Genomic DNA, 11,255 nt, shown 5'->3' with positions numbered 1-11,255 from the left:
ACCTCGTTTCATAAACGCTTCCGCTATCGGTCTACGAGGGTACATAGACATACTCTCCCCCTCTTGTTGCTATGCATCTCCTAGATAGATCTTGTGTGATCGTAGGAAATTTTCGAAATACTGCGTTCCCCAACAATAAGTTCACTAGGAGTCTTATCGAAGAAACTACTACATACATAAAGGCCCCTTTGCCAAATTTGCCAGTTCATGGGCTACCATATTTGCCTCTCTGGGGCAATGCACAAAGGAAGTATAAAGAAAATCACATGCCATGTGATAACAGTCGTCGAAGATTGCTGCTGTTGGTCCTGCCGATCTTCCTCCCTCATTCATTGTATTCACCACTTCCAAATTATCAGAGTTAATGATGACCTTATTACAGCCTACAGTCTGTGCTAAAGATAAACCATATCGCAATGTAGTTGCTTCGGCTGAAAGAACATCATAACAGAAATCAAGTTTCCAATTACCCGCGATGATAAAATTACCTTTGTCATCTCTGATGATTGCACCTGTCGTCCCTACAAGAAGATCATCGTCAAAGGAGGCATCCACATTCAATTTCACATGTCCTCTAGGCAGGAGTTCCCATCCTCCTGTTTTCCTCTTAGCTTTAGGGGCGGCCGCAGAAGTGTAGTTAGCTGTAAGGACTCTAACAGAAGTAGCAATCTGGTTAGCAGTTTGAACCTTTTCTCCATGGCATAGCTTTCTCCTTTCCCACCATAGGTACCAGCAGGTTATTGCTATCATTTCATGCATCTTTTCCTGTTTCTGGCCCATCATTTCATGTGTGGCATCTCCAATAGGAATCTAAATATGCTTTCTCCCGCCCTATTAATGAGACAAGCCTTTTGAATTAGTTTCTCCAAAGCAAGCTCTTTCCAAACGTTCCTTGCGGTAGGGCATTGAAACAACACATGAGCCATAGTGTCAGCCCCTTCCTTGCAACAGGGGCATTGCGGCGACACCTTGATATGTCTCTGGGCCAAATTGACACCACATGCTAGGGTACCATGCAACACTTTCCAAGTGAAAATTCCGACTTTTGTCGGGCAGCCTAGTTCCCAAACTTTCTTCCACACACTCACGTTTTGTGGTGCACCTTGGCCATTTGACCAACGGAGATTATTCCCAAACTTGTGATCCCATTCCACATAGTATGCCGATTTGACAGAGAACTAAAAATTCCTTGACATTCCCCATGCTAGGAAATCCTCCATGTCGTAGTTTGGTAATGGTATAGCTAATATTCGGTTGCAATCAACATGCAAAAACGTTTGTCTTACGAGTTCCTCATCCCATTGACCTGTACCGGGATCGATTAAATCATGAACTTTAGATAGGGTCTGGTTGCCCCGTGGGGTTATTACCTTCCTATTCCGATTTCCTTGTAGCCATGCATCATTCCAGATATTTATTTTCCGTCCATCCCCTACTCTCCAAATGCATCCCTGCTTTAGAGTATTCACGCCTGCCATTATACTTTGCCATGTAAAAGATGAACCTTTCTTTAGTTTTGCATTGATCAGCTCACCATCTGGAAAATATTTAGCCTTAAGAGCCGTTGCACACAAAGAGTCTAGGTTATCAATAAGCCTCCATGCTTGCTTAGCCAGGAGTGCCAAATTAAAACAATGGATATCCCTAAAGCCCAATTCTCCTTTACTCTTTGGCACACATAATTTCCACCAAGCCATCCAATGCATTCTCTTTTGGTTGTCGCTGTCTCCCCACCAGTAATGCGACATCGCGTCAGATATTCCTTTACATGTTTGTTTAGGAATTTTAAAGACCGACATTGCATACGATGGTATAGTCTGTGCAACTGATTTGAGAAGAACTTCCTTAGAGCAACTCTAGAGACCCCGCATCCCGCCCCGACCCGTAAAATAACCGCCAAAATGCGGGTCCGGGCGGAAAAACTAGCCCGATCAGACCCCGCATCCCGCCCCAGCCCGCAAAAATTTGAGGGGCGCGACAAAATCCCGACCCCAACTCGGGAAAACGCGGGTTTCCCCCTCGTGGCTGCGGTGCCCCACATATAAGCGGAAGCGGTTGGTGGGGGGACATTTCACCCCGTGCTTTCCCCCACCAACCACCTCTCCTCTCCCCCTCGCGCCGCCGCCAGCCGCCGCCCAAGATTCCGGCGAAGGCAGCCGGCAGGAGCACGCCGAAAGGCCGCCACGCGCACGAGGCCTCCCCTCCCTTCCCCCTGCGTCGGCGGGCCGCCGGATTTGCAGATCTGCGGCACTTGAACGCGGGCCGCCGGATTTCCATTGGATTTGGCTTTTTTCGGCCGCCGGTTGCTGCCCCAAGCGATGGAGTGGTCGGGGAGCCTCTCCCGCAGCCCAGGCAAGGGCGCATCGCCGCATGCAGGTACGGGTTCGTCCGTCCGCCGCCGACGAAGGTTTGCGGGTATGGATTCGTCCGGCCGTCCACCGGGCTCGACGCTCGTGCAGCGTCTTTGTGGCTTGCCGATGCCACTCATATAGTGCGATGACTGCACGCGGAAAGTGTTGCGGCTCACTTCGGGCACGCCGAAGCACCCCGGATGGGTGTTCTTCAAATGCGAAAACGACGAGGTACGTGCACTTGCGGTAGCTCATTTGATAGCTCATTCTTTAGTTCAATTGCGGTAGTTCACTTCGAGCTTGCTCATTATTTTGTGTAGGACGATGGATGCTCATTTTGGTTTTGGGAAGGCCAATACATTGATTTATTGATAGAAAAAAACTTAATAGATGTTGGTGCACTCCTTAGTACAATCGAGAGCAATGATGCGGCTGCATGTGCAACTAGAGGGGAAGCAACGTCTACTTCTTTCGAACCAAAGATGAAGAAAGAAGAATGCAAAATCAAGAATCCGCGGATCAACAATGAATGCATGGACAAGATATTAGTCCAACTTGTGGGAGCAGTTATGGAAGTTGGAAATCTTCCGAAATGCATATTTGTGGTTCTTGTTTTCTTCGATTTTTGCTATTCTAGCAAAGATTTGGTGATGTCTTTTATATGTAATGTTGTTGCAAAAGTAAAGAAATGCATTATGCTAGATCAATTTAAGTTGCAAATTTAAGTTTTGCGGGCCGGGAGAAGCTGCGCCAGATCAGACGCCGCAAAGCCGATCCGTAAAAAATAATATTCCGAAAATATCTTTTTTACGGGTCCATTATGCGGAGTCTGCAGTTGTGGCCATCCGCGCTGGCCCGCAAAGACGTTTTTGCGTGAACTACAAACACGTTTTGCGGGTCGAGAGGATGCGGGGTATGCTAGAGTTGCTCTTACCGCCCAAGGATAGCTGTCTTTCTTTCGATCCATTAACTCTGCTCAAAACCCGATCCATCGAATACTGAAAACAATCTGTTTTATCCATCCCTGCTTTCCTTTATAGAGTTCAGATCAACTTGGATTAGGAGATCAGGTAATAAGGGGGCTCATGTGTTGGCCCGAGAAGGTGTTCATCTAGATGCTGACAGGTTTTGGTTTCTGCAGCCTCCAGACTGCATTCTACATGTTTTGTCAGACGAAATTGGTGTGGGAGCTTAAATAAAGTGCGTGGTTGATTCTAAAAAAAAAGAAAAAGTTCAGGCCGTGCCATGTTGAGCCGACCCGTCAGGTTTGCCTAAAATTGTCGGGATCGTCTGGTCCGAACTTTTTGAGGTTTGAGGTCCATTTGATGATTCGCGTTTTGAGTTGCCTCCCTACAGCTGCGGGTTCGGGTAATTATCTCCGTCCAACCGCAGACGCCCTCCAAACCCCTCATCTAAACACAGCCTGAATCCTGATGCGATGGCGTTAGCCACCGCCGCCGCCCTGCCGGCGACAGCAGCGGCCACCTCGACGTCGTTTCCGTCTCTCCTCCAACACCACTCACCCGGCAGCCGCCGAACGGTCACAGCCCTGGCCTTCGCGCGGCGCTTCCGCAGCAAAAACCCTAGCCCCTTCCGCTCCGGCAGCAAGGCCGCCGCCCCGACCCCGACCCCGGCCCACGCCCCCGCCCCCGAAGACGACTTCGGCGGCCTCGAGGGAGAGCTCTGGCGCCTCCGCCGCCGCACGGAGCTGCGATTCCAGCGCCTCGCCGCGGAGGCCGACGAAGCCTACAGCGACCTCCGCTCCTGCGTCCGCGTCGTCGGCGGGGACCGCCTGGTCCTGACCTTCCGCCGCTCGTCGCTGCGCTTCGCCGCATTCGCCCTTCTCTGGTCCCTCGCTCTCTCCGCCGCGGCCTGGGCGTCGCTGGGGCTGGCCTTGCGGGCTTGGCGCCAGCTATGGGGGCGGGGTTGGTGGGAACGACCGGAAGGCGGAGCTGTGGTGACGAAGCGGGACCGGAGCATGGGAGGGAAGGAGGTGGTGGTGGCTGTATCGTCTCCTGTGCTGCCTCCGGTCAGCCGCGTCCAGGAGCCCGCAAGGAAGGTCAGGAGGAAGGAACCACAGGGAAGGGTCCCAGAGTGGTGGCCTGAGGTAGAAACCGAGTTGGTGGAACTGGGGCAAGAAGCGGAGAGGTGGGCGATATTGGCCAATAGATTGGTCCGAGGTGAATGCCTGCATATATCTCAAACTATCCTGTTCTGTTTCTAGTTCAAACATTAAAACATATGGAGTTAACAGGAATATTGAACGTAATCAGATTGCATATAAAATAAGCATATCGATCAGAAAAATAGAATAGTATCAACTTTCTAGGTTCATTTATACTTGTCAGAACTCAAAAATAGAAGTGTATCATTTTGAATGCCCGATGAACAATAATAGAACTGTGCTAGTAGCACTGTTTTATTTGTTCTGAGCATTTCTTTCACTAATAGGCAAAACCAACTTTTGTTTTTGAGTCTAGATGGATGCAGATTTTTTCTACTATCACTGCCATGTGTGAGATTTGGCTGAATTTTGGTTTGACCCAAAAAGAGAAGGAGTAACATCCTTTACAAATTAAACCCAAACATTTGAATGGTGTCTGGCCTCAGTCTTAGTTTCTTGGTATTGATTAGAACATGTAACTTGTGTGTCTTCATTGTGGTAGTCCAAACTTCAAATACGGATCCTTGAGGTCATGGAAGATAAAATTACCTCTTATAATTGTTGCCACTTTCCTTCACATAACAGGAGGTGATGCAAAGTACTAGATAACTAATAGTCTAATAGTGTTACCCTTTTTCATTGGCAGGTAATGTAGGCCATCTTATCATACTCCTGAGAACTTCCATGCTGATTCACTTATCAAAACCTTAAATCTTTCCATGTTCCAGCAATCATTGACAATAGGGTTGCGGGGAGGGATTACAGATACGATGATGCAGTTCAAGTTAGTCTTCGTACCTTTAACATTATGGTGTTATAATATTTTATTTTTTTTGCATATTTGTATCAACTTTGAATTTGAGAAGTGCTGGCATGCTCTTCTTGCTATATAGCCTTCTGTACCAGGCAGTTAGGATTTTTTTTTCCATGGGAAGTAGGTCGACATTCAGAGAGATAACACAAATTCGCAATCTGATAGAACGCCATGGTCCTCTAGATTACGTTCTTACTGTTTAATACTGCAATATCCCTATGGATTCCAACCATTTCTATTGGATTGTTTGGCTAACATATACCTCTTGCTAGATCTTGGTCTCTGTTTGGCCGAGCACCGGCTTCAAAATTTGAGCTCTGAAAAGCTAGCTATGGAACAGTCTAGTTTTACTGTTTTGGTAGAAGGAGACGTGCAGCTGGCCAGAGGTTGCTTGCTCCAGCTTATCAAAAATGCACATTAAGCTTGTCTGGCTCTGGCTTAAGCATTGGTGGAGCTTGGAGAGTTGTACTCGCCGGCTTCAGCTTGTTCCTAGAAGCTAGAAGCCAGGAGCTGCAGCCTGGCATATAGTCACATAATTGCATAAAATAATATTTTCTTGTTGGGCACCTTACACATAGAATTTTAATTCTGATATTTTATTGCCTACTGTAATTTTGATTTTGAAGCCAGCATCACCAACTGTGAACTAAAAGCAATCTGTATGCGACTGAAGTAATATTGATTAGAAATTCATCACAACCCTGCTTCCTTGGACTTGACGGCATGTGTGTTGGTCACCACATTGATTTGTTTACATAAATCAGCCTAATTATTCTAGCAATGTCATTTATAGGCATGATTCTTAGATATCTTATTGCAAATATTATTATGTAATGATTTAAGATTTACTTTGTGTTGAATAAATCTCCCAATCTTCGGAGCAGCAGAAAACTGTTGGAATAATTTTTCAGTTTGTCAAACATGTCATCTTGCTGTTCCTTAATTATTCCTTGTATTTTAATGCAGCTAAGGCAGTTATGCAAGATATCAGGAGTAAAGGTCTCATTTGACGCAGAAAATGCACGCGATTCTTTCTATAGGGCAACAACAGGCTTTGTTCTGGACGATTGCAGCAGGTGTGTTCTGTTTCAGGACAGCATTTTTTGTGTATTTCATGTCACATTCAGCTCTTCATGGCAACTATCTACTTTGAAGAAACTGTTGTAATTATTTTAATTTTATTGCTTATTCGATACACATGTTCCTGATATTTTATTCTTACTAAAGAACAGCAGAAGACATGGGGACAACACAAATTAATGGAGAGAATCCAAGAGATTTTCTTGCTGGTCTTTCTGTGAATATTGGGTTGGACAAGTTCCGTGCTGCCACACTTATTTGTGCATCAGTTGCTGCTCGCACTCGTGCGTGTCTCTTGCAATGCTGGGTATGGATTTTTGTAGGATTTTAGACTTGTTTATGACCTTGCATATGTATCAATCATGTTGATTCTATCTGTCATTGCCCGCAGGCTCTAGAGATTCAGGGAAAACGAACGGAGGCACTAGATGAGCTTGTAAAGATCTGTAGAATTCATCGTGTATTCCCTCCAGAAGAAAATTCTGTATGTATTTTGTTTTTGAGCTCGGCAATTTCTTTCTCAGTGTTACTGTTTTCTTTTGCGATCCATTTTCATCCTTTAGTTTCTCAAGAGTTGCAAAGTTGTGATTCCCTCGCCCAACAGTGTGTTGTGCAAGTGCATACGGCCATACGTTGTCCTATATATGATTTATTTATGTTTTCACAGCGTGTAAATCCAAGGGAGACAACTGTAGTAAAACTCTTAGACCAAGTTAAACTTTTGAGCTGAGGGAAGAAAGAGGAGCTGAGTTGCTATGGTTTTCCATGGTTTATCCCACTTGGGGGCTGGCTGTAGTGTGAATACTAGGTGATTGCATGTCTGTAGCAGCGAAGACTAGGTTTCATGTACTAGTTACATAATCAACTCTGGCATGCTGCTATATTTCCAACGTAATATTTGGCTTAGACTACCTGAGTTGTCTCACTATATGGCTATGCATACAAATAATTTAAACTTAAAAAACCTAGGGTTCTTTGGGCATTGTTCAATGTTATTGTGTATATATCCTCCTATTGGTGAGAAAAAACATGATTCATGCAAGCTCTTTTTTTTGTCTCTTGCAGGCAGAAATGGAAATGGTCGCTGGTGGACTTAAAAAGAATTTGGAAGTTGCAGAGAGGGTTCACCTTCTCTCTCTATACAGGGGCGTATGTACTACTGGTGTCAAAACCGCTGCAGAAGCTCTTGGTCTGGTAAGTAGTTGCCAATGACCTGCGATCTACTCCCTCCGTGCCACAATATAGGACGGTTTTACAAGCTAACAAAGCTTGCAAAAACGTCTTATATTGTGGGACGGAGGGAGTGCAACATTAAAGTGTTGTTGTTCGTGAAAATTGCGCACCTAAATACTAAGTCAGTTTATCTTAGTCTGTTTTAAGGAAACCAGAGTTCCCAGGATGTGCAAGATTATTCCAATGAAAATGACATCCTAGAAACGTTAATTGTATGAATATGGCAAAAAGTCAAGAGCATAGAACCCAATTTATCTTCACAGCAATATAAGAGACATGCTCCTCAATTTTAACTTGTATGGTATACAAACTTTTAAATCGCGGGCGAAAATTGCACGATCGCGGCGCGATCGCTGGCTGGAAGCCTCCCCGCGACGCGATGCCTGAAAAAACGCGATCTGTGGTTAATCACGCGATCGCTGCACGAAACGGCGCAAAACTCATTTGCGCTCGCTGCAATTTCGCTGGGACGGCCTGAAACAGAGGCCCAACAAGAGCCAGGCCCACATTTGCCCCGATAGAGAGGACAGAGGAGCAGCTCATCCAGAAAACCTAACTCATCGTTATCCCCATTCCCTTCTCAGCTGCTGCTGCGGCTGCGCGGTTCTTCCCAGCTGCGCTCGGTGGGCCGGCGGCTGCTTCGCCGGAAGTCGGATGCACTGATGTGCGAGGCAGCAAAGCGGAGACCAGAGCACCTGGCAGGAGCCGCAACCTATACTGCTGCGGACACGCCAACGCTGCGACCGGCGACGAAGGCCTCTGCAGGACGACGTCGATGTGTCCACACTCCATAATGATAGCTCAGTCTCACACGGTTCCAACTCCCAGTATATCTCCAGGAGGTACAGGATTGCTCTGATCCTCTCTAATCTCTATCGTTTTTTTGATTCAATACAAGCAACAGAGCATGTCAGCCTATTGGTATTGCACGACTTGTAGGTTGTAGCATAGATTTTCAACACTGCTTCGAAGAAAATCCTCTGTTTTCTGCTGAAAATCATCTGTTTCTTCAGACAAACATGCATATGTACTGTTCCCGCTAAATGGCATAGCGGCCACTATCGCCCGCTATAGCGGCCGTAGCGTTTTGACGAGCCAGCCGCTAAATCCTTTTGCCCGTGATCTTAAACTTTGATGGTATACTTCTAGGGTTCGTGTATGGACTTGTGTATGTATGTGAACATGGTCTCCGCATCAAACATCTGTAGATGATTTTTTTGGAAGTTAACATCTTTAGATGAATTGAACCAGAACAAAATTACTGGATATGATTCTGAAGGCTTTGACTTTCTGCAAGCACTTAACCTTTTCCACTTTTTTTTCTTTGAGAAAATGCAAAAGATTTTGCGCTTCATTTCATTGAACAGGAAGAGAACAACAGTACAGGTACAACCTCCCAGGAGGAGGGACACACGCACACACACCACCGTCCTCACCAAACGAGCAGGTGAGGAGGTGCCACCAAGTACTGACCGCAACGACGAAAGGTCTCCCCTTGTTCAGCCTCCAACCATGAATGGCGAGGTAGGTAGATTCAGGCCTCAAGGCCGCGTCACAGCCGTTGCCAGGCGCCTCCGAAGAAGACCACATCTCTAGGGCTGTCCGGGCCAACGTACCTTCCACCCATATGTGCCTAGGAGTCGGCAGGTGGATGGCAGGACCCAGCCAGAACTAGCGAAGCAATCTTCTTGGACATGCTGGCGCCGGTGTACATAGCACCCCAGACGCCCACGCTCTATGCTGCAGCCCACATCACAACGTTGCATTGCCAGCAGGCCTCTTCGGAAAGACCGGGGAGGCCACCATCTCCAGCTGCCGCATAACCTTTTCCACTTTTGAGTCATCCTAAAAGTAAATAGTAAAAAATGAGCACATTTACACTAAAAAAGGACTTACATTTTCATGCAAACCCTGGCCGTTACCCAAGGTCTCCTTTGTCATTCTCGTACGGCAGCCTCGTCAGCGGCCAGAGGAGTGGTGACCCGCCCCGTCCGTTTTTCTTGGTTCTAGTAGGCCCATGTTCCCCTTAGGTTTTGGTTCCCTCGTGGCATCTGAGGAGGTGATGGCGCTGGCGCATTGGAATAAGGTTTCTCCAGTGTCTCTCTACCAGTCTACCTCGACGACGTCCGATCCAGCGTCAGCAAAAGGTCTGTGAGGGTATGACGAGGGCGTTTGCAGGTGTCCCTTCCCCTTACTGCTGGTTCAGTGAAAATTTTCAGCTCCAGCTGGCGGTGTGAAGTCGAAGGAAGAAGGGGAGCCTTGGCGCAGTGGTAAAGCTGCTGCCTTGTGACCATGAGGTCATGGGTTCAAGTCCTGGAAACAGCCTCTTACAGAAATGTAGGGAAAGGCTGCGTACAATAGACCCAAAGTGGTCGGACCCTTCCCCAGACCCTGCGCAAGCAGGAGCTACATGCACTGGGGCTGCCCTTTGGTCGTTTTGTGTCTTCTTGTTTTTCCATTGTACTAGCTACTGTTTTCCTTGATACTTGTCAGATATAAGATGCCCTTTGGGTGTCTTATCTAAAAAAAAATGTGTAGGGAGGAAATATTTGATGGAAAAGATATAAGGGTTGATAGGAATGGCAACCTTGTTCAGCTTTAGCTCGAATGGCATTCTTAAATACATACTTCAGTTCTCTAATGGTATTGTCTTCCTGCCTTGCAGAGCTTGCCGGACCAATGAGAACATGAGCAGTAAAAGGGTCCATTATTTTTGTAGTTCCAGCTTGGCGTTGTCATGCCTCGGTAACGGTTGGAGGCTTCAGGCCGTTGAAATATTCACAATTGAAGCCTTTGGCATCCTCGGTTTTCTGAAGTTGCAGAATATGAGAGGTATTTAATTCGAGGAATTAACATGAGGCATAATACGTCATAAGTTTTCCTAGCAGCACAAAAGGTCTAAAGCATTTCAAACAAAGACGGTATAAGGCAGTACATATGAACACGCTACCTTGTGCATAGTTCGGCCAACACATCCAAAACAGGTTCTCTTGTAAGACATACACACAGTTTTGCTGGTGTCGTTGAACAATGGCAGCAGTGGCTCATCGATGTAGCCGTGTAGGATGCAGTTGTAGAGCAGGACAGTGTAGTGGAGGTAGACAGTTCAGGATAGTGGCATGTATTTGCTTGGTCCGAAAAACTTTATTGCCATCATTTCTGTCTGAAGGCTTGGAGATCACCGCTTCTCTTCTACTCGGTGCATTTCTGAGAAGAGTCGGCCATGGTTTGGATGGCCAAGTACTACTGTTTATGGGTCTGATCGTCTGAGAATGGATGGAACAAGAGAACTATTGAAACGATGTGAGAGTTGTAGTGGAGGTAGGCAATGCCGCAAGTGGTCACGTAGTTGTGCTCTCTAAAATAAATAAATCTTATTACCATGTTTTTATGATTGAAGTAGAAGGACAAAATCTTATTGCTAGGTTCTCGTGATTGCAAGGGATAAGGATATATATACGAGAACAAAAGCATATATCCTTTCTTCCAATCTTATCAATAGTCAAAGGCACTAAAAAAAACGCATTAAACCCTACATATATATGGACGGAGGGAGTAAAGTAAATCACTTGTCTATGAACTAACAAATCCGGTGGATTATGGGACCCACTAT

The 11,255-nt window shown here is 46.3% G+C and overlaps 1 protein-coding gene across 2 annotated transcripts; it reads left to right on the top strand.

Moving 5' to 3' along the window:
- Window positions 1-3,659: 3,659 nt before the first annotated feature.
- On the top strand, window positions 3,660-10,835 carry LOC125528982 (phosphoribosylformylglycinamidine synthase). Of its 2 annotated transcripts, XM_048693397.2 has the most exons (8): window positions 3,660-4,531; window positions 5,244-5,299; window positions 6,296-6,405; window positions 6,557-6,716; window positions 6,801-6,893; window positions 7,475-7,603; window positions 8,227-8,484; window positions 10,308-10,835. In XM_048693397.2, exons 1-7 carry the CDS (start codon window positions 3,790-3,792, stop codon window positions 8,434-8,436), a joined length of 1,500 nt encoding a protein of 499 aa, XP_048549354.2. In that variant the 5' UTR covers window positions 3,660-3,789; the 3' UTR covers window positions 8,437-8,484; window positions 10,308-10,835. The 2 variants fall into 2 exon arrangements, with proteins under 2 accessions (XP_048549354.2, XP_087403614.1); XM_087547488.1 differs by lacking the exon at window positions 8,227-8,484 and having other exon boundaries at window positions 3,666-4,531.
- Window positions 10,836-11,255: the final 420 nt, after the last annotated feature.

This window comes from Triticum urartu, chromosome 1A, assembly GCF_056163025.1.
Source record: "Triticum urartu cultivar PI428250 chromosome 1A, HENAU_Tu73, whole genome shotgun sequence".
Taxonomy (NCBI): domain Eukaryota; kingdom Viridiplantae; phylum Streptophyta; class Magnoliopsida; order Poales; family Poaceae; genus Triticum; species Triticum urartu.
The sequence above is the reverse complement of the archived record's forward strand: the minus strand, read 5'-3'. Positions and strand labels throughout refer to the sequence as shown.

Excerpts from the sequence above, each read along its gene's own strand:
- LOC125528982 (XM_048693397.2), top strand. The coding sequence starts at position 3,790 with ATGGCGTTAGCCACCGCCGCCGCCCTGCCGGCGACAGCAGCGGCCACC. Across the intron at positions 4,532-5,243 it reads GGCCAATAGATTGGTCCGAG|CAATCATTGACAATAGGGTT; the intron begins GTGAATGCCTGC and ends TCCATGTTCCAG. Across the intron at positions 6,894-7,474 it reads TCCCTCCAGAAGAAAATTCT|GCAGAAATGGAAATGGTCGC; the intron begins GTATGTATTTTG and ends TGTCTCTTGCAG.